Source organism: Neopelma chrysocephalum, unplaced genomic scaffold (genome assembly GCF_003984885.1).
Source record: "Neopelma chrysocephalum unplaced genomic scaffold, ASM398488v2 Primary Assembly neopelma1_76, whole genome shotgun sequence".
Classification (NCBI taxonomy): domain Eukaryota; kingdom Metazoa; phylum Chordata; class Aves; order Passeriformes; family Pipridae; genus Neopelma; species Neopelma chrysocephalum.
In genome coordinates this window covers 13,047,616-13,067,515 of record NW_020897737.1, presented here as the reverse complement: position 1 = coordinate 13,067,515, position 19,900 = coordinate 13,047,616, and the positions used below count along the sequence as shown (strand labels likewise).

At 41.8% G+C, this 19,900-nt stretch overlaps 2 protein-coding genes across 5 annotated transcripts in view; one reads left to right on the top strand and one right to left on the bottom strand.

The window, feature by feature from the left end:
• The first annotated feature begins 1,004 nt into the window (after positions 1-1,004).
• Positions 1,005-7,404, top strand: GATD3A (glutamine amidotransferase like class 1 domain containing 3A). Its single transcript, XM_027688957.1, has 7 exons — positions 1,005-1,200; positions 3,722-3,774; positions 4,527-4,640; positions 4,999-5,118; positions 6,187-6,279; positions 6,466-6,622; positions 7,237-7,404. Exons 1-7 carry the CDS (start codon positions 1,084-1,086, stop codon positions 7,363-7,365), a joined length of 783 nt encoding a protein of 260 aa, XP_027544758.1. The 5' UTR covers positions 1,005-1,083; the 3' UTR covers positions 7,366-7,404.
• An 8,106-nt stretch (positions 7,405-15,510) lies between these two features.
• LOC113970281 (V-set domain containing T-cell activation inhibitor 1-like) overlaps positions 15,511-19,900 on the bottom strand; it is a 32,427-nt gene continuing 28,037 nt past the window's right edge. For all 4 annotated transcript variants that reach the window (XM_027689048.1, XM_027689051.1, XM_027689050.1 and 1 more), the window contains one exon: positions 15,511-17,081. In XM_027689048.1, the coding sequence (XP_027544849.1) occupies positions 16,978-17,081 (104 nt within the window). In that variant the 3' untranslated portion in view covers positions 15,511-16,977. The remainder of the gene's footprint in view (positions 17,082-19,900) is intronic.

The window sequence follows — 19,900 nt, the reverse complement described above, 5'->3', positions numbered from 1 at the left end:
TTAAAACTGCTGAAGAGAAAAATGAGTCCAAAATATACAGCGAACACATACAGTCAATTTGTAGAATTTCAGCGTATAAATTAAAGATACACTTGCTACTTAAATAAGACATAGCAAAGTGATTTGTTTTTCTTAGAGTAGAATATTCTTTTAGGTAATCATAACAAATTTTATGATGCACAGGAAAGCAAATACAATTTTCCCTTGTGCCCTTCCATAGTCATAGGTAGAATAATGAAAACTCAAGTATGAGGTTTTAAATTTGGGGGGTCCAAAGTTTGGCTTGATCCTTGTGCTTGTTGGTGTGGTTTGTGAGCCTGACAGCCTCGGGGTTGGCTTGAGCCAGGCTTGGAAGCAGCAACCTTTCCTTGCCTTCGTCCTGGGCAGGTGGAGACCATACCTGTAGACTTGCACCTTGACATCAGATACAGATGTCAGTGTGTATTTCAGCAGGACTGTCTTTCTTATACATCTCACAGAATGAAATAGGTTGGAAAAGACCTCCAAGATCATCGAGTCCAACCTATGACCGATCCTTGTCACCCAGACCATGCACGAAGTGCCACGTCCAAAAGCACCTCCAGGGATGGTGAATCCACCACCCCCCCCGGGCAGCCCATTCCAACGCTTGATAACGCCTTCAGTGAGGAAATTTCTCATGATGTCCCTAGTTTGGTTTCCTTAATAAAGAAGGAAAAAGTAAAAACCAAATGAGAAGGGTAAAAGAAACACTAAAACCCAGTATTTCACAGGGTCCCAGAGAGGCAGCAATGTGGCTGTCCCTGTGTTTTGTTTACCCCATTTTCATTAACAGCTCTGGCCTAGGCGCCTCTTGCTGCAAGGCTTGTGTTCAAAACAAGTCCCGAGGGCTTATTTCCATGGGTGGGTTTTTTTTTTACAGTTATTCCCAGTAAAGGAGGCTCGGGAGGGGAACAAGGGCCCTCAGGGGCCCCTCCGCGCCTCCAGGGGGCGCCGCCAAGGGCGCGGCGGCCTCGGAGCGCGGCCCTTCCGCGCCCGCCTCCTCCTGACCTGCTCCCCGTTCCGGCTCCCGGTTCCTCCGCTCCCTTCTCCCGCCGCCTGGCCATGCTGACCTCCCGCGGCCCGGCCCTGTGCACCGCTCTGCGGCGGGCGGCGGGACCCGCCGGCCTCGCCTCCTTCCATTGCTCCGCCCGGCACCGCCGCTCCGCCCGCGTCGCTGTGGTGAGTTAATGGAGGAGCCGCGGGGGCCGCGCTGAGGGGAAGCGCGTTGGTTTATTTTTCACCCTCTGCAGGGTGGGGAGTCTCTCCGGCGGTGGGGCGGGTGCAAGGAAGGGGCCGGGAAAGGCTCACCCGGTGGCTGCGGCAGCTGGAAGCCCTCGGGAGAGGCTGAATTCGAGAAGAGAAACCCGCCTGGAGCTGAGAAACTTGGAGGAAGACAGAGCAGGAGTGGGGAACGCGTAAAAATTGACGTCTGTGGAGTTGTTGTTGGCCTGGAGTTGGTTTATAAAGAATCACAGAGAGGTTGGAAGGGACCACGGTGGGTCATCTGGTCCCACCTCCCTGCTCGAGGAGGGCTATCTGAGAGGATTGTGTCCAGACGGTTCTGGAATATCTCCAGTGAGGGAGACTCCACACCCTCTCTGGTCTCTGTTCAGTGCTCGGTCATTGCACAGGAAAGAAGTTCTTCCTCATGTCCAAGTGGAACTTCCTGGGCATCAGTTCCTGCCCGTTCCTCTTGTGCCATTGCTGGGCCCCCCCCCGAGCAGAGCCTGGTCCATCCTCTGCCCCCTCCCTGCAGACCCCACAGACCTGGGGGAGGTCCCTTCTCAGTGTCTCTTCTCGAGGCTGAACAGCCCCAGCTCCCTCAGCCTTTATTCATAAGAAAGGTGCTCCAGTCCCTCAGTCATCCTCGTTTCCCTCTGCTGGACCTGCTTTGGCAACTCCGTGTTTCTCTTGTGCTAAGGAGCCCAGGAGAGCTTGAAATAGTTTATGATGTGACTGGGGGAGGTCCTGAGTGTGCACAGGAAAATATTTAGGCTGGGTTGTGCTCTTCTGCAGGAAGGTAGAGCATGTCACAGATACAAAAGAAAGCCAGGAGATGGAGGAAAAAAGAAAGAAGAAAGCCAGGAGATGCCAAAGGAAAATCAAGGCTGTAGGTAGTGTCCCATATGGACACACAGTTTTGGAGCTCAGTGAACAGCCCTTGAAGCTTGAGCTTTGTGTAGTCTAGATGGCTTTAAACATAAAGAGATAAGAAGGCATTACCTGCACAAAGAAATCTGTTAGGGGCAGAGTTGGCTCTGGAATGGGCAGAATGCTGGTCCAAATGGATAACAGGTAACCCACCAGCAATGCTGTCATTTTAGCAAGTCACAGCTTTTTAAATAGAGAGAGGAAAACAAATGTTATTTTTAAGATTTAGTGACATAAATTTCTGACTAAGGTAGGAAACAGATTTGGCAACAAGAAAGTACTGAAATAACAGAAGAGGACAGTATTTTAGTACTTCGGTTTCAGTGAGTTTCAACATTTAAAAAGTGTTGCTTATGAAAGATAATTACAGCGCAGTTGCATATCTGTTTTTCACTCTAAAATAAATGAAAGATAAAAAGGTTGTGAAGTCAAAGGCAGCTCTTAAATATCAGAACAGGATTAACATGGGCAGAAGAACATTCATGGATTTTGCTCATTTGGTGAAGTGGTGGTGGCAAGTCATGCCCCTGAGAGCAGAGAACTGGGTATCAGGGCCTGAAAGCCCCTTCAAGTGTAACATTTTTAACATTTCTAACTAACACAGTTTCAGTTCTGAGTTTCTGTTCATGTGTCTGTGATTAAAAACTTTTGAGCTTCAAAAAACTGAGGTAAAACCAGGAGGGAAGAGAGTAAAGTGAAAAAGAGGAAAAAAAAAAAAGAGGAAAGGAAATTGACTTCCCAACTGGATTTTTTTCTTTCAAAACAAACAGCCAAACAAAAAAAACCCCCAAGAGTTCATCAATATACTTTCAGGAACTACATAATCCTTTGGATTTTTTTGGTTTTATTTTGTTATTATAATGGTTTTTCCCCCTGTTTTTTTAAAAATGTTTTTTCTCTTTCTACTTTGTCAGAGACTCTCCACTCACACAATGGTAGATGATTGTTTGTGCTTTTTATCTTCCAGTGTGTATAAACAAATTTAAGGTATTACCAATATTATTAAGGAAAAGCATGGCTAATACAGCATAATTGCACTATTGCATTGAAAGTGAATTAGCTGTTGATCTCTGATGCAGATCCTCAGACAAAATACAGCAGCAGGTAAAGTAGTTTATGCTCAGTGCCACCTCAAAGTGCACTTTTATCCCACTTCTGATTGATGAGCATCTGGATGAGAAGGTGTTTCACATGGATGTGGACACTTCATTGAAAAGATGTATGGCACTGAGAACAACCCACTGTGTGCACAGTAAAAACATACCTAAGGAGAACACGTCAGTTTATTAACTGGGGAATAAATTTATAAGCCAGGAAATAAACACTGGTTATTTCTGACCCCTGTGATGGGTTGCTATAAATAGGAAATGCCAGTTCTGCAGTGTGTCAGAGCTTGTTGCCAAGTTGTTCTTTTGAGGGATGAAGGGAGGTTGGAGGTTTTTTGTTGTTTGTTGATCCTTTTTGTTTGTTTGTTTTCATCTTACCTTGTGAAAGATCCTGTAGGAAGTTTTGTGTCACCTGAAATACTCTCTTGATTTTCTCACTGCAGGTCCTGTCTGGTTGTGGCGTCTACGATGGCACAGAAATCCACGAGGCTTCAGCGTAAGTTGCTTTATGAGATAGGCTCCAAAATAGTCTCTGTTACACTGCAGCAGTCTGTTTAATTTAGTTTTGCTGTCTCTGGCCATCAAAATTACCCTGAAAGATGTATGATGAAGCTTCACAGTTTTCTCACAGTGAGCTCAGGCTGTGTTCTTACACTACTCAGTGATTGTCCAAAGATGCAGCACAATGTGTGTGATGCCAGTGCAAAGAGTTTGAGAGTATTTTCTTCAGAAGCAGAAATTCAGAGTTCCAGAATCAATCTCAAGAGAATTAAGTACAGACTTAATTTCGTAATCACTTTGAGTTTCTGTTCCTGTTACTACTTTTTGTTGAATTGTTAATACTTAAGTTGAATTATTAACTCCTACTGTGAATTAATAAGAGATGTTTCATCTAGGCCTAGGTTAAATGTACACATGGGTGTGTTAAATGTGGGACTCTTCCATAACACCTTGGGAATTGGAGAAAGGAAGTTGCAATTTTTCCTGGTTGCCTTCTTAGAAGCACCAAACAAAATTACTTATCTCCAGATTACCTGACCCTGCCTCCCAACTGCCTTTGTGTTCTGCTCTGCACTGTGATGTTCCATACAGGGATTTTGCTGCTATGTGCTCAGTATGCTTTGGTAGGATGTGTCTTTTTTTCCTCTTCTTTCAAAATCAGGTGGTAGAATATTGGTAGCAAGACTTAGGGGCCAAGTAAAGCCTCTCTTTTAAGATTTTCTGTGTGTTTTATCTCCTTTTTTGTAGTGTGCTGGTGCACCTTAGTCGTGGGGGAGCTGAGGTTCACATGTATGCTCCAGATGTTCCTCAGATGCATGTCATCGACCACAGTAAAGGGCAGCCAGCTGAAGCTGAGTCAAGGTAAGCCTGTGTTTCATGTGTTTTCCATGACTGCTGAGCCTCAGTCTCTTGGTCTTCAGACATAGCAGCCTCTAACAGAACCTGTAGCACTTTGCTGAAGCCTTTGGTAGCTTTATGCCATCTGGTGTTCTTTTTGGAGAGAAAATATTAAATGAGTTTTCTGGACTTTATTATATACAGTCTCAATGCCTGTGTTTTCCAGTAGTAGTATTTTAGAAGTATCAGTAACTTCAATTATTAAATACCACTGTTCTTCTTGCTTCCTCCCTTCCTCCTCATCCTCTGACAAAACTTTATTCATGCTATTCTGTGTGCAGATTCTTAGTTTATCTCATTGTTTTATTTCTGATTCTTCAAGGAATGTTTTAGTGGAGTCTGCAAGAATAGCTCGTGGTAAAATTGCAAGCCTGGCTAAGCTGACCACAGCAGACCATGATGCTGTGATATTCCCTGGTGGATTTGGAGCTGCCAAAAACTTGTGAGTGCCAACTAAGCATTAGACTCCTCAACTAAATATTGCTAATTAACTTTTGGTAATGAGCCTGGAGAAGAGAAGGCTTTGGGGTGACCTAATTGCAGCCTTCCAGTGCCTGAAGGGAGCCTACAGGGAAGATGGAGAAGGACTTTTTACAAGGGCCTGGAGTGGCAGGACAAGGGCAAATGGCTTCATATTAGGAAATATTTCTTTACTATGAGGGTGGTGAGGCACTGGAACAGGTTGTCCACAGAAACTGTGGATGCCCCATCCCTGGAAGTGTTCAAGGCCAGGTTGGATGGGGCTCTGAGCAACCTGGGATAGTGAAAGGTGTCCCTGCCCATGGCAGAGGAATTGAAACTGGATGATATTTAAGGTCCCTTGCAACCCAAACCATTCTGTGATTCTGCGAACTGTGATTCACACAGTAAAATCAGGAAGCAATAAATGGCCTTATTTACTACATATGTAACTCCTACTTCAAAAGCAAAACTCCTTTTGAATTCTTGTAATTGTCTTGTTTTATAATTTCTTAACAATGATGGTGAGAATTCTGGAGTTTATGTATTTTCCTACACCTAGAGGTGTTTCATTTTGGGACTGAGGGAAATGAAGGTAGAACTTCAATAGTTTCAGGTGTTTGTAGTGTTGTTATTCTGTTTCTTCCTCTCTGCCTACCAAAAAAATCCCCCCTTGCATTAGTAATGATAACATAATATCTAGTTCAAAAAACCTACCTTTTTTTAGCTTTGAGAAACATGAATGTTATTTCCCTTTTCTTCTTTACGTTTTTTTCTTCTTTGAAAAGATTGCTGTTCCACTTCTCGGTAATCCTAGAGAGCTGATTTCATAATTCTTGTTTCTAGATGTTTATATCAAGTAAGGAACTTTTTGACAAACCGAAGCCTTGGAAGTGAAGCATTTTGGCTAAAGCATTGATGGTCAACTAGAGACTTTTTCAACCACCTTTTAGAAGCTGTTAAGTTTGTGATGACCCTTAGGAGCCAGTCTCAGGGCAGATACCTCTGTAGGTTTATACCGAGTTATGTATAAAGTTTCTTCTTGTGACAGATCTACCTTTGCTGTTGATGGGAAAGATTGCAAGGTGAACAGAGAAGTTGAACGAGTCTTGAAGGACTTCCACAAAGCAGGCAAACCTATTGGGTATGTATGTTTTTCAAGGTGTGTGTGTGTGTGTGTGCAGGTGTTTGTCAAAGAAGCAGCTAAGAAAATTCTGAGTGGAAGTTGCCTTGTGATGTCTCTCAGATGTGTAAGGCTGTGTCCATTTGAATCTTTTCAGTTATTAGCAAGTTTTGAAAGAGTGTAGAATTACAATTCCTTCTGTTGCAGCCTGTGCTGCATTTCCCCAGTGTTGGCAGCAAAGGTTCTCTCTGGTGCTGAAGTAACTGTGGGCCACGAAGAAGAGGAAGGTGGCAAGTGGCCTTATGCTGGGACTGCAGGAGCCATCAAAGAGCTGGGAGCAAAACACTGTGTGAAAGAAGTAACTATATCCTTTCCTGATAATTTTCCTGTTGAGAGACAGTTTGTAAATGTGTCATTAAAGGAATGAATATATGTAGGATCTGGGCTTTTCCACTTAGAGTTTCATGGGAATATTTAGTGTAAAGCAGATAGCATGTGATCCAGTGCAGGATTAGAAACAGTGTCTTCTGTGCACAGCTGTGTAACTGCACAGCTGTGAGTCAGGGTGTCATTCTCAGTTGTTGCCTTGGAACTCCCTTGGACACCTGGAAATGCAGTAAATACTGAGTGAATCTGCACATAAAACTTGCACGAGTTACAACTGGTCGGTTCTCTTTGAGATCTTTGTTCTTTTCCTGAAGGCTAGTTCTGCAATCAGACTGTATTCAGAGACATCTTATCACAGTCAGTGAATTTTGTAGGTTTCTTGTGTTTCCACAGATTTCTCTTGTGGTGTTTGTATTTCTGGCAAAAATAGCTTCTACTGTCTTGGATTATAGGCTGCAGCTGTCTTTGCAGCTGAGTGGTGTAATGTATTTGGAGGTGCTTTTTTATAGGATAGTGGAGTTGTGAGGTTTTGTCAGCACTGCTTCATTTTACAGACACAAAATGTCTGTGTTTTCCTTAACTCCCTTTTACGAAGCTCACGTGGATACAAAAAACAAGGTGGTGACTACCCCAGCATTTATGTGTGAAACAGAATTGCACAATATCTTCGATGGCATTGGGGCAATGGTGAAGAATGTGCTAAAACTAACTGGCAAATAAAAAAAAAACAACAACAACACCAGAAATGTTTAAATTTAGGGCGTAGTATCAAATATATCATGGACCAATGGAAACGTTTTCACCTGCTTGACCTATTCACACTCTAGTGAATGCTGATACCAAGCTGATTGATTCCCAGCTGCAGGAATTTCCATGCCTTTCTGAGGGAGAGGCCTTACAGAGGACAAGGAGCCTGGCCTGAGACACAGAGCATTTTTTTTCACCTTTTCCAGCTGGAGAGAGTGGTGTGGGTGTGTTCTGGAACAAGTCCTCTCAATGCACCAGTGTCAAGCCGGTTCTAATGGGGCAAAAAGAGACTTGGAGGCCCTTTCAGAAGCTGAGGGCAGATGTTTTGTAGGGATTTGGCATTTGTAGTGGATTGAAGAATGGGAATAGAGAGGAATGAGTGCATGGTTCAAGGTTTATATGCTCAGGCCTGTGTCTGTGAACTACAAGCCAGGATCAGCTGTAGAGGGAATAGACATCTTCCACGTCTTCATTTAGCTTGGTATTAATTAAAAAATTATATATTTTTTTTGGATTTCAAAGAATCCCATTTTCACAAAGCTATTCTGAATATCAGTCAGCAGCAGGACACAACTGCCACAAGAGTAGCACTTTGAAAAATTCATCCATTGGCCCATTATAGTTTTAAAAGGTCTTGAAATGAAGGAGAAGATATCCGCTGATGTGACGCACAACTTTTAAGGACAGTATCCATGTTAAAGCAGTTCTATGACTAGTAGTGAATGGAAAAAGCAGCCTCAAATTATCCTAACTTCCCCTGCTTTAGGGTAATAAAGCTTTCTCCAAAGAAGTACTATTGAATGTCTGGAATAATGATGTATAAATAAATTAATTTCTGCCTTTATGTCATCCTTGTCGCTTCACTTTTGTTTGACTGGTGCATTTTAGCAGTTTTTCTGCATTTCAGTTCACTTCTTTGGTACATTTTTTCCATATAGAATCCAACAGAATCTGTGAAATTACATTATGAAATGCCAAAGAGAAGGAATGAAGTTCAGGTATGAATGTTGGGCATGCTCAGCTTGCTCAGTCAGTGTTCATGGAATGAGCATTTTTTTGCTTCTGGAGCCTCTAATTTTTTGTCACTAAAAAAACCCCACATTTGGATTTAGATGATCTGAATTTTCTTCTTCAAAGCTGGCAGTGTTTTCTTGGGGGATTTCCTAGAGATTCCCTGTGCAGATCACCACATCCAGTGAGGAATCACGCACAGAAACCAAGTCATCATGGTAGCAGGCATGGTTCATCAAGTGGATTTTGGACATTCTCTGAAATCTTTTTTGCTTATCCATCAAATTCTTCATGAAATTATCAAGTTGGTAAGAAACAGAATTTAAAACACTGCCAATATATAATTGAGTGCAAAAACTTTCCTCTGAGTTTTGCTTGTACAAAGTGGATGTTTTTAGTATCAATTTTATACACAGAGGCTTAGCAGAATATGGGAGGTCATTGTTCATATAAAATGTAACAAATCTTTAAAGTGCATGTCTTTCCTACACCAGCAGGAGTTTTAAAAGAAATTTGGTAACATAAGAAAGTATCACAAAACAGAAATGGTATTGAAATCCCCAGGGCAGAGAGAGAACAGCTGCTGCCTGTGTTAAAAGTACCTTCCTTTGCTTCAAGAGTGATCTAAATTGAGCTCAACTCTTCCTCTGAGTTAAATCTTCCCATTAACTCCCTCGCCACAGCAGGGTTATGTGTATGAATTTAGGGTTTCTCCTATGGTAAGTGCAGCTGTGGTGACACAAAGCTTTCTTAGATTCTGAATCTTGGATTCAGGTGCCCTGAGAAATGATGATTTTTCAAAACCATTGCTGTTACCATGCAGTGACCAGCTGTTGCATGTTGGTGGATCATCCAGATGGGGCCTCTTTACAGTCCTCTGACATTCTTCCTTGAATCCAGACACCCAAGCCATGAAGATGCCAATAATCCTCTGTATACCTTCATGTTCATCCCTGACTTGGTGACTTCCAGGCTGGATTGTCACAGTAGCATATGCTGACAATCAAGTGTGCAAATTGAACAGCTCACCTAATGTGAGCTCACTGCTAAACAACAGCAACACTCTCAAATGATGGCCTCAGACCAGTGACTGAGGGCTGGGGCTGTGAGTTGTAAGAAGAGTTACTAAGGATCCAGCTCCTCCTCAGGGCCTGAAACATCTTTCAAGGTAGTTACAAAAAGTGAGCTACCCACACTGTTGTCAGTGCTAGAAGCTTGGGCATTTAGTGGGCATGGGACAAACAAATGTGGACTGGGGAAATCAAGGACAAAGTTTTATTTTCAGATATACTCACCTTTTAGACCTTCTTTTTACCTTTATTTAATTTCTCTGAATTTAGAGACAATGGTTTTTTAAGGGAGAAAGAATCACATAGCAGAATTGCCTTTCATTTTCTCATTCTCTCTAATTTCAGAGTAATATCTGATTACCAACCTTTGGTACACACATTTTTCAAGGTATTTTCTTTTTGTTTTATTGATAGAAGACTGTCTTACTTCAGCAGAAGAGATAGGATTGTCATCTTGGCTTTCAGCCAGTGTAAATTTGGAGGGAAATTCCATGTGTGTTTTGAGAATTATTAATAGAGACGTTTGCTTGCCAAGCTGGGTTTTTCCTTTCCTTTTCCTCCAAAAGGGCTATTAGGAGCTGATGAGGGGTTTACTACTTTGAGCCAAGTGGATAGAAGTTTATGATTAATATGTTCTGTTAAATGCCATCAGAAATAAGAAGTGAAAGAGGCTTCTCCAGGCCTCCACGAGGAGGCACAGAGCACCTGGCTTATGGATTCCTGACATTTCTTATCTTCAGGAAGCATTTAAGAGCTTTGTCCTGCTGAAAGGCAGTTGTAATAAATGTGTTCCTGCTTGTGTTGCGTTTCTAGAGCTGTGATGGGGTTAACTTCGGGGGTTTGGGAGGAGTTGTGTTTCTTCCTGCCCCTTTTTGCCTCCTTTGTGGTTCCACACAAACCCAGTTTTATGAAATGTTGCTCTGTGGGTTGTTGCAAGTGCTCAAATCTGACAGCAGTGCTTTTTTCTTCTAAAAGCAGAAATAAGGGTTGGGGATTGAAAAGCCCTTTTCGTTTTTACCTTTCGGTTTATGGCTTCAACAGAGACACTTTTTTCTGGGAATAAAAAGCCAGCAGAGGGCACTTGGTGAACAATGTTCTGTGCAGGGTTTCACTTACCCAGGCACAATATTCCAGCTGGAAAGTAGGACAGCTCTGTATGACGGTTTTCTTGACATTTTGGATGCCTAGAGAGAATAAAACAAATATTGCTTCCTACTGGTTTAACAAAAATAAATAGGGCATCTTATTCCATTGCAATGAATGCATTTGTCACACTGTCTTGTTAAGACATTTCTTCAGCACAGTTAACTTTTATTTATCCCCCTGAAAGTATAATAGCAAATATACATAGATTAAGCTCTAAATCCTTCCTGTGATATCTATAACTGAAAAAATGAGGAGCAGTGTAGTATAAAGTCATAAAAGTACACAGTGGGCTTTGTTTTGTTTTGTTTTGTTTTAATGGGGGTGCTTTGGAGGGGGTTGTTTTGTTACTTGTTTGTTTTTTAAATACTAGTGCTGTTACAGCCAAGATGACCTATTCCCAAGGTTTGTAGGGAGGGACTTTTATCAGGCCAAGAAATACCCCTTGAAGGAAACACACTGTTTCCTGAAGCATCTGTGTGTTTCCAAGCCAGCAGTATCTTTTATGTATATGTGCTTTTTTTTTTCAGAGTGGGAGCTTAGACAATCCTCCATCTGCAAATAATTGAGCATTGCCTGCATTCCAGGGCTTGAGCCTTTTGTTTGAGCTGATTTTCTTCCTCCTTTCTGTGGCTCGAAGTGGGTGAGGGAAAGCTTGCATGTGGTATGGGTCAGCCTTAGCCCTCAAAAGAATTAAGGAGCTGATATTTGGTTGTTTTGGTTGTTTGGGTGATTTCAGTGATATTAACATCTCTGCAGAAAGAGAGAGAGAGGGGAAGAGAAGGGGCTAAACTTGGACTATCCCAGAAGTTGAAACAGAAGTTGCAGCAAGGATTGCAGCACCCAGAGACACATGATTTCATGATGCATATTTAAAATAATCACCTTCCTTGCTTGTTTTCAGTATTTTTTAGTACTCTGCTCAACTGCTGAGTGTCATACTATGGGAATGACTGTCCTCAGGCTTAGCTGACTTAATGGTGAATAGTCTAGTGAGAGGTGTCCCTACCCATGGCAGAGGGTTTGGAACTAGATGATCTTAAAGGTCACTTCCAACCCTTAACATTCTATGATTCTGTATCAAGTATGTCCACACTTATTTCTTGCTGGTGTTCTTTGTGAGCCATTTCCATACATCATATTGAACGAAAGGGAGCTCACAGAGGAAAACACTAACCAGTTAATCTGGCCTCACTATAAACTTAGATAAAGCACAAGATGAGCAGACTAACTCCTTTTTGTCTCTTACCAGGGTCCCTTTCAAACATGAAAAAATGAGCTCACTTTTACAGCCATTCTTTGACAAGAATAATGTACAAGGATATCTCAAAAATTTCTTTACTGTAGCAGATTATCAGCCTTATGCTCTTGCCATATGGAATACGTAGGTGTGGGCCACCAAGGTACTAGAAGTGGGAGAAGTGGAGATTCCTCCTCCTTAAATGTGTGAATTGTTATTGTACTCATTAGTTTTCAAAGCTGTCCCTCTTGTTCACAATGAAACTGGAAAAAAACACAAGAAGTATGTGCTGCCCATGTTCTGCATGTTGAGTGAACTTTCAAGACAGACACTTGCTGTGTCACCACCCAGAGAAGGAAGGACAAGTCAAGGTCTGCCAGTCATTCAAAACTTCTCCCAGGAAATCTGAAAGACGGTCATACATAACCCCTGGGAATGGCCTTAACTGCAGTTCTGGGAAAATACAATAAACAGGGATGTTAAAATGTCCCAAGTGCTGCTGCAAATCTGAGTAATAAACAGTAGAGTTGTAAACAACATGTAGAGGGCATCCAGGCCCTTCTATAGTCACACAGCTCACACTTGTGAGTGGAGGTGCTCATACAGCACCAAGCAGAACACAGAAATCACAGCAATAATTATATTTAAAAACAGATGGATGATACAGCAACGAAATAAATGTGTTATTTCTGTCCTCTGTATCACTGAGCACAGCCCCTGTCAGGGCTCCTCTGTTCCCTTGCAGCTCAGTTCTTACCTGCTGCTCTTTTACCTCCAGGTCACCACTTGTGCCCTGGCTCAGTTTCTCTTTCCAATCTCTGGCCAAGAAGAACAGCAGAGCAATTTTTGGAGGGCAAAAGGGATTGGCGTCAGGAAGTGTAATAATTTGGAAAATACCACGCACCTCCTTCTCCTCCTCCTCTTCCTCTTCTTAAAATTCAGATCCTCATTCTTAAAATTCTTGCTCTTCACAGGAGACAGGAACTGCTCAGCCTGTGTTCTTGTGCCATACAGTGAGGGTATCATGCTTAGTGATATGTGACATTGATGATTTCTTCTCAAAGGCTGAAACAAAAAAAGTAATTTAGAGAGAAAAAAAAAAAGAGAGAAAAAATAATTAAAAACCAGATGTGGGAATATTCTGTTTTTTTTTCTTTTTTTTTCATGCCAACTTAAAAATTCAGTTGAAAAAAATTCACTATCAAAAGAAAAAAAAAGAGAGAAAAATCACATTCAGAAACATTTTCAGCATGCTTTTGAGGACATCTTTGTGCATCAATCAGTTTCCTGTTTCTGGCAAAGTTTTATATTTTTTCAATCATAATAATAATAATAATAATAATCATGCATCTGGCTCCCCACACCACAGGGGCTTTGTGACTTTCTGTGGCTCTCCCTTTCCTTTGCCAGGCTTCAAGTTCTGTTTCTTCAGGCTAAAGTGGGGATTGCTTCACCCTTTTCCTGGCTATGTGTACGTCCCATGTTAATGCTTGTGAGCATCTGCTCTGAAACAGACTGAGAAAAATGCAATAAAATCCTGTTACCACTTGTAACCTTTATGATATGAGTCCTGCAAAGTGTTTTTGGAGCTGAACCTATTGGCCTTGACTGACAAATTGTCTTTTACCATTCGCTTTTGACTATTTATACGTGTGAACCCCTGTGCAAATGTGCTTAATGCCTATTTATTAGTTGAATTTAAATTTTGTTGCAACTTTCTTTTGGGACTCTTGTCAAAGGTCTTTCCTTCTTCAAAAAATATGGAAACACCTTTTTAATTTCATGTAGAAGTGGAGAGAAATGCTGTTCTTAGTATGTAATTAGTAAAGGCCAAATCAGCATTCACACAGTGCCTGTCAGTCTAAAAGAGGTGAAAGACAGAGCTGTGTGACTGGTGTGGGGAGGAAGGAATTGGAGGGAGAGGTTTTAGATGGCTTCTGTACAGTGTGACTGGAAGGCACCTGAGATGAGATATAAACCCAAGATCTGACCATAGTTTAGAAAAGAAAGATTAAGGGAAAAGGTTTAAGGAAAATGGAAAGGGTAAAGGGAAAGGAGAAGAGAGGGGAGAGGAGGTGAAGAGATTGTTAAAGGAAGAAGATGACCAAGTTACACCTCCATGTCTGAAAAAATATTCATCTGCAATGGCTAAAAGATGTGACCTGCCTTTTTTGATGTGGCAGGCAGTGCAATGATTAAAGAATTTTATAATTCCAGTCTGGATTCTTGCTAGATACAGCACTGTATGGGAATGCAATTAGTACAGCTAAAACAAATTATTTTAGGATGTGCTTTTTCAACATCCCTTTGTCTCGTGGGGCCCTTTGCAAAGAGGGAAGTGTGGTCTTGAAATGCACTGTCTCCTGGTTTGTTTTCAAGTGTGACTCAAAACATGGGCTTTAGCTGATAAATTAGATATGAAGTCCTTGCTCCTGGCAGACTGTATTTCCCTACCAGCCCTCTGGGCAGGGGGCACTGCTGGCAAGAAATTTGTCTTTAGTCTCTCTCTGCCTGATGGTCCGTCAGAGCCATGTCTGGACACATGTGAGGGCCTGTCTCTCCACACACAGCTGGCATCGAAATGCTGAGGTTCTTTAACTGAGCAGACATAACAAGGCAGCTTTCTGCACTCATTGCACCAGTTTTGCAGACCAATTAATCACTGAGCTAGAGGATTGGTTTTCATCACATCTTTCATTAATGTAAAAAAAAAAAGATGCTCCTTTGCATGTGAATAACCTCATCAGTAATTTCATCCCACTGCCACTCCCAGCTGTGTCCAGTGCATGGCCACCAAGGGCAGGCACAGCCCCACATCCTTTGGGGCATGGGGACTGCCTTGAGGCCAGCACCCCAAAGGCCTTCCCCTGAAGAGCAGACCTTCCTTTAGAAGAAAACAACCCTTCCTTGAGGAGAACAATGGAGCTGGTGAAGGATCTGGAGCACAAGTTTTATGAGGAACGGTTGAGCGGAACTGGTGGTGATAACCTGGAGAAAAGGAGGCTCAGGGGAGACCTTATTGCTCTCCACAACCACCTGAAAGGAGGTTGTAGCCAAGTGGGGGTCGGGCTCTGCTCCCAGGTAACAAGTGACAGGATGAGAGGAAACAGCCTCAAGTTGCACCAGGGGAGGTGTAGTTTAGCATACATATTAGTAATAAATCCTCATGGAAAGGGCAGTCAGACATTTGAACAAACTGCTCAGAGAAGTGGTGGAGTCACCATCCCAGCAGGTAATTAAAAGATCTGTAGATGTGGCGCTTAGGGACATGGTTTAGTGGTGGTCTTGGCAGTGCTGGGTTTATGGTTGGACTTGATGACATTTAGAGATCTTTTCCAACCCAAACAATTCTGTGATTCTACACCTTTTGTAAAGTGGAGGGCTGCTTGAGTGGCTACTGGATTTTTAGAAGTCATATGGTCCTTGAAATGAGGGCAGGCAGCTCAGACTTTTAGGACCAACAGATATCACCTTTTGGACTTTCTGATTGCACAGGAGCCTTGCTGATTGTAGGAACAACTGGAATACAAATAAATAACTCTTGTAGACCAAACGATTGCTCTCATCCAGGTTTTTGGTTTTGTTTTAGGTTTTTATTTTTAATCAAATTTCATTTTGAAAAATACATGAAATCTGAGACAAACGCTTGGAGGTTAGGACACAAAAAGACAATCACAGTGTGTACAATTCTTACATTCAAATCCTTCTGTGAAGGGGAATCCCAGCTGTTGCACTGAGCTGCTCTGTACCCAGGGTAGCCAAGTACCTGCTGAGCTTCACTGCAGCGGCAGCACAGTCTGGGCATGGGATGTTGTCTCTCTTCCCCGCCACGGGGAAAGGGCCCTTTGTTAAAAAAGTCAAAGGTAACCATCTCCTTTACCTCAATGGATAACATTCTATTTTACTCTATTCCCTTCCTCTCTTTCCTTTGAAAGAAAAAGGTGCAACTGTTCCGAATCAAAATGACTTCATGCGAGTCCTTATGAATCACTCCCCATGTTCGAGGGCTCAGCCAGGAGGGAAGTGTTGCAGTCACTGCTCATCACCAGCCCAGGGGAGTGGTTCTGTCCTCTGGGTGCTTTTTGGCTGTGAAATAGGGTAGTTGCAGTTCTGGCCTGAAACAAAACTTCTGCACTTTGTTTGTATGGAGGACCCTTCCAACCTAAGTTTTACACAGGACCATCTATGCTACCTGAATCGAACATTTCCAGAAATAAACCTATTTAGTTTGCATAGGTGTCAGCTACAATGATTCTGATGAGTTTTTAAATACTTTTTTCCCCCCCACCAAAGGTGCTGTTTTTAACTAAGTTACATTGTCACAGTAACAATTTCTTATTGCACAGTTTTAGCTTAGGTATCCAGCTTTTCCATGATGCTCACATTTGGGAGCAGTGCTTCATGACAAAAAGGGAAAATACTGAGTTCAGCCTTCTAAAGCTTTTTGGCTGATTTAGAAGTGGACTTTGTAGTAATACATCACTTCCTTCCTCTGTGTTGATGTTTTATGAACTTCAATCCTCTTTCCTCAGTCAGCTTCACCCTTTCGCTGAAGAAATACTATATTTCTTGTGGAAAAAAAATGTTCTTACTGATGTCCCAAGATGCTGAAGAGTGAAAACAGAAGCTAAAGTTCCACAGTCTGCAGTTTCACAAGGTTTCCTTCTTTTATGTTTCACAAAATGGGAGGGCCTTCCAACTTCCAGTTTTTGTCTGACACAGAGGATGATTACTCCTGCTCCTCCTTTCAGCTGTCTCTGAAGGACAGCAGATGAGATCTTAAGCAAAACATCTCACTAGGGTCAGTTATAATGTGACACTGTAGTTTTCTGAGTCTTTTCTCCTGTCATTAAAGCAAACCCACAAATTCCAAATTAAAACATTCACGCTGGCAGCACTGAAACTGGACTCCAAGAACCAAATGAAAAAGCAGATTTGCCACCTCAGAGTTTTGCTGCCTTTGGTTTTTTGGAACAAAATGTGGGACATAAACACCTAGTGCTCCGTCTGTTTTCAGCTACTGGTGTTTCTGTCACGTGGCTCTGGAAGCTACAGGCCTGTTCTGCCCAGTGAGGTCCCCTGGTGAGGAAAACTTCCCAATGACAAGGTTGGGTTCCCTGGTTACAAGTGCCAAACCCCCAGTGTGACCAGGAGGTGGAGAGAGAGGGAAAACACAGCCAGACACGGTGTTTCAGGAGGGCTTCTGGAGGGAATCTGACTCTGTCCTGAAAAATTAAAAAAGAGAAAGTTGGCATGTAAGTGGTGACTTGACAAAAAGTGTATTTGAAGTTTGTGTGATACATTTTGCATGAGTGCATTGATGGAAGAGTCTTTGTAATACTGATGTGTATTTTGGCTCATTTTCAAAACTCTCCTTTTGTGTGTGTGCACACCATCCAGAAAACCAGTCTCAATGTACTGTGACAAATAAGTTTTTCTCCATCATAGAAAAGGTGCAGAAACTCAGCGGCAATGAATGCAACTTAATTTTCTGGATGACTAAGAATTGTCATCCAGAAAACAACAGCCAGCCAGCTGCCTATGGGGAAGTGTCCCTGCCCAAGGCAGGGGGTTTGGAATTGGGTGATCTTTAATATCCCTTCCAACCCAAACCATTCTATGATTCTAGGGTGAAAATACATTACCGTTCTTCCTTATTGGGGTCTGAGGTAGACACTGTGATTAAGAGTCCATAAATAATGGTAATAAGTGTTAAAAAGTCTAGGCTACAGATGCTTAGGTGGTAGCAGGACTGTGTATCACTATTTGTATGTAACTCACAAGTGGACAAATTACCCTTGGCACAGGTGGTACCTGCAGCCTGTGCTGGGTGTAGTACACCAGTAAAAGAATATTTTGAACCCCTGACTTAAACAGAAGAGAAATTTTTCCTTTAAGTGTTCAGGTCCAAGTCCTTTTCCTGGAAGATCAGGCTGTACGTTGTTTTTTATATCAACAGCCTGAGGGCTCTTCCTATCGCTGTGGTATCACCTTTCAGTATCTCATTGTAGTTAAGTCATCGCTAGTCAAGGTGCTTCCCCTTCCTCTTCCTAGAAGAAGTATGTGATATTAAAGTGTAGAGAGCAAGGAAACATCAGGTAGTCCTCAGTAACACTTTGAAATTAGGATTATGGCAAGTCTCCTGGCCTCTTGTGCCCTCTTTCAGGCCAAGGCTCTTTCATTTTTCCCAGAAAAAATGTTAAACAAGTTTTATTGACCCAGAAAGAGTCTCACAAGACATACAGAGCGACAATACAACTCAGCTCTTAAAAATAACTAGAAAAATAATCAATCCAGCAAAAAAGCAGATATGTAGCCAAAGCAAAACAAATCAATCAAGCCAATAAATGTAGCTAAGTGAAACAAAGCTGTTTCTGTTTTATATAAGGAAATAATATCTGCTGCTCTAGTTGACTCTCAAGCGTCAGTGAGAACTAGTGAAAACCATTTGCATATAATGCCTTTGTTCTCAGCAGGTCATTTAACTTTTCCAAGTCCCTTCCAAAATAATAACTAATAAAAAACAGATTCTCCTCCTCCCTTTCTTAAGAAATTGCTGGGGAATAAAAAAGAAAAAAAGAAAAAAAGGGAGATGCAGCTGATGGTTTTATTTAAAAGATGTTGACAGCAGGAGATATTTTTCCCCTTTTGCAAAAAATTACATTTAGAGGGTTAAGATTTTGTTCAGTCCTCCTCCTCAAATCCCTCAAAATCCAGCAGTACAAGAACCATCAGGTGTCAAAAGTGTGTGATTCAGTTTGTACTCCTATAGCGAAATGAAACACTCACCCTTTGTCCCAATACTTTTTTTCCTCAGTGAAAATACTTTGTCATGGGAAATAGTTTATAACGAGGGAAAGTTGTCAGGCAGCTTTTGGCTGAGTCAAACATATATACAACTTTAAATACAGCCTACTTATCTTTTGGTTTTCAGGATTTTCCATTGCTATTCATTAATAAGTTTGACCCTTGATGAGTCATTATTGTTTTATGGGAGGTAACAGCAAGAGATACTACAGCTGTTTGCTTTTATAATGTTGTAATGTGGTGCTGTGCCACTGGAGGTGCATAATACCACCTCGAATTTAACTTCATGTTTTTTAAAGACCTTTAAACCAGTTAGAGTACTTAGGTCTTAAAAAAGGATATTTCCTGTAATTCTTCAAGTCGGTTTTTGCTCATGAAGCACAAAACTGTTGTTTTTATTTTGTTTGGGTTTTTTTCTGTGTGGTCATGAGATAAAACACTAGTACATTTCTCTTCTTAGTTTCTGTTTGAGTTTATTGTGGCCTAATCTGTCTGTAATGTCATATTGTGGCTGAACTTATCAAGTTAACTGCAATGTAATTATTGCTTTATGTAAAGGACCATATCTTTCAGCTGCACTAAGATACAAATTGCAGCTATTGATTTTATATGACAAATTGTTACAGGTTTGACACCAATTTAAGATTTTGTAGAGCTATATAAGAATAATTTGGCTTGTAAGGAAGGGTTTTAAGGGAGAACTTACTGATGATGGTATGTACAAGCTGGGCATCTCTTCTGTATTGTGCTCACTCCAGAAGTGTCTACAAATGACCTTGGTGCAGTTACCTCTCTGTAATGGTTAAACCTATATATGAACATCTGCACTATATTTCAGAATTGCCTTTGGATGAAATCTGCCCTAATTTCCTAGAAGAGCTTATATGGAGTCATTAATTGTCTGGTTTTTGAATATTTATTACCAAAAGGACCCCTCAAATCTCTTGATCTGGTAACTCAACTCTACAACTACCTGAAAGGAGGTTGTAGTGAGGTGGGGGTTGGTCTCTTCTGCCACATCTCAAGTGAAAGGACGAGAGGAAATGGCCTTAAGTTGTGCCAAGGGAGGTTCAGATCAGATGGGAAAAAGATGTCACTGAAAGAGTGATTATACACGGGAAAAGGTTCCCCAGGGAGGTGGTAGAGCTAGAGCCACCATCTCTGGCAATGTTTAAGAGGAATCTGGATGTGGCACTCAGGGACAGAGTTTAGGGGTGATTATGGTGGTGCTGGGGTG

Excerpts from the sequence above, each read along its gene's own strand:
- GATD3A (XM_027688957.1), top strand. The coding sequence starts at position 1,084 with ATGCTGACCTCCCGCGGCCCGGCCCTGTGCACCGCTCTGCGGCGGGCG. Across the intron at positions 4,641-4,998 it reads CCAGCTGAAGCTGAGTCAAG|GAATGTTTTAGTGGAGTCTG; the intron begins GTAAGCCTGTGT and ends TGATTCTTCAAG. Across the intron at positions 6,623-7,236 it reads ACTGTGTGAAAGAAGTAACT|GAAGCTCACGTGGATACAAA; the intron begins ATATCCTTTCCT and ends ACTCCCTTTTAC.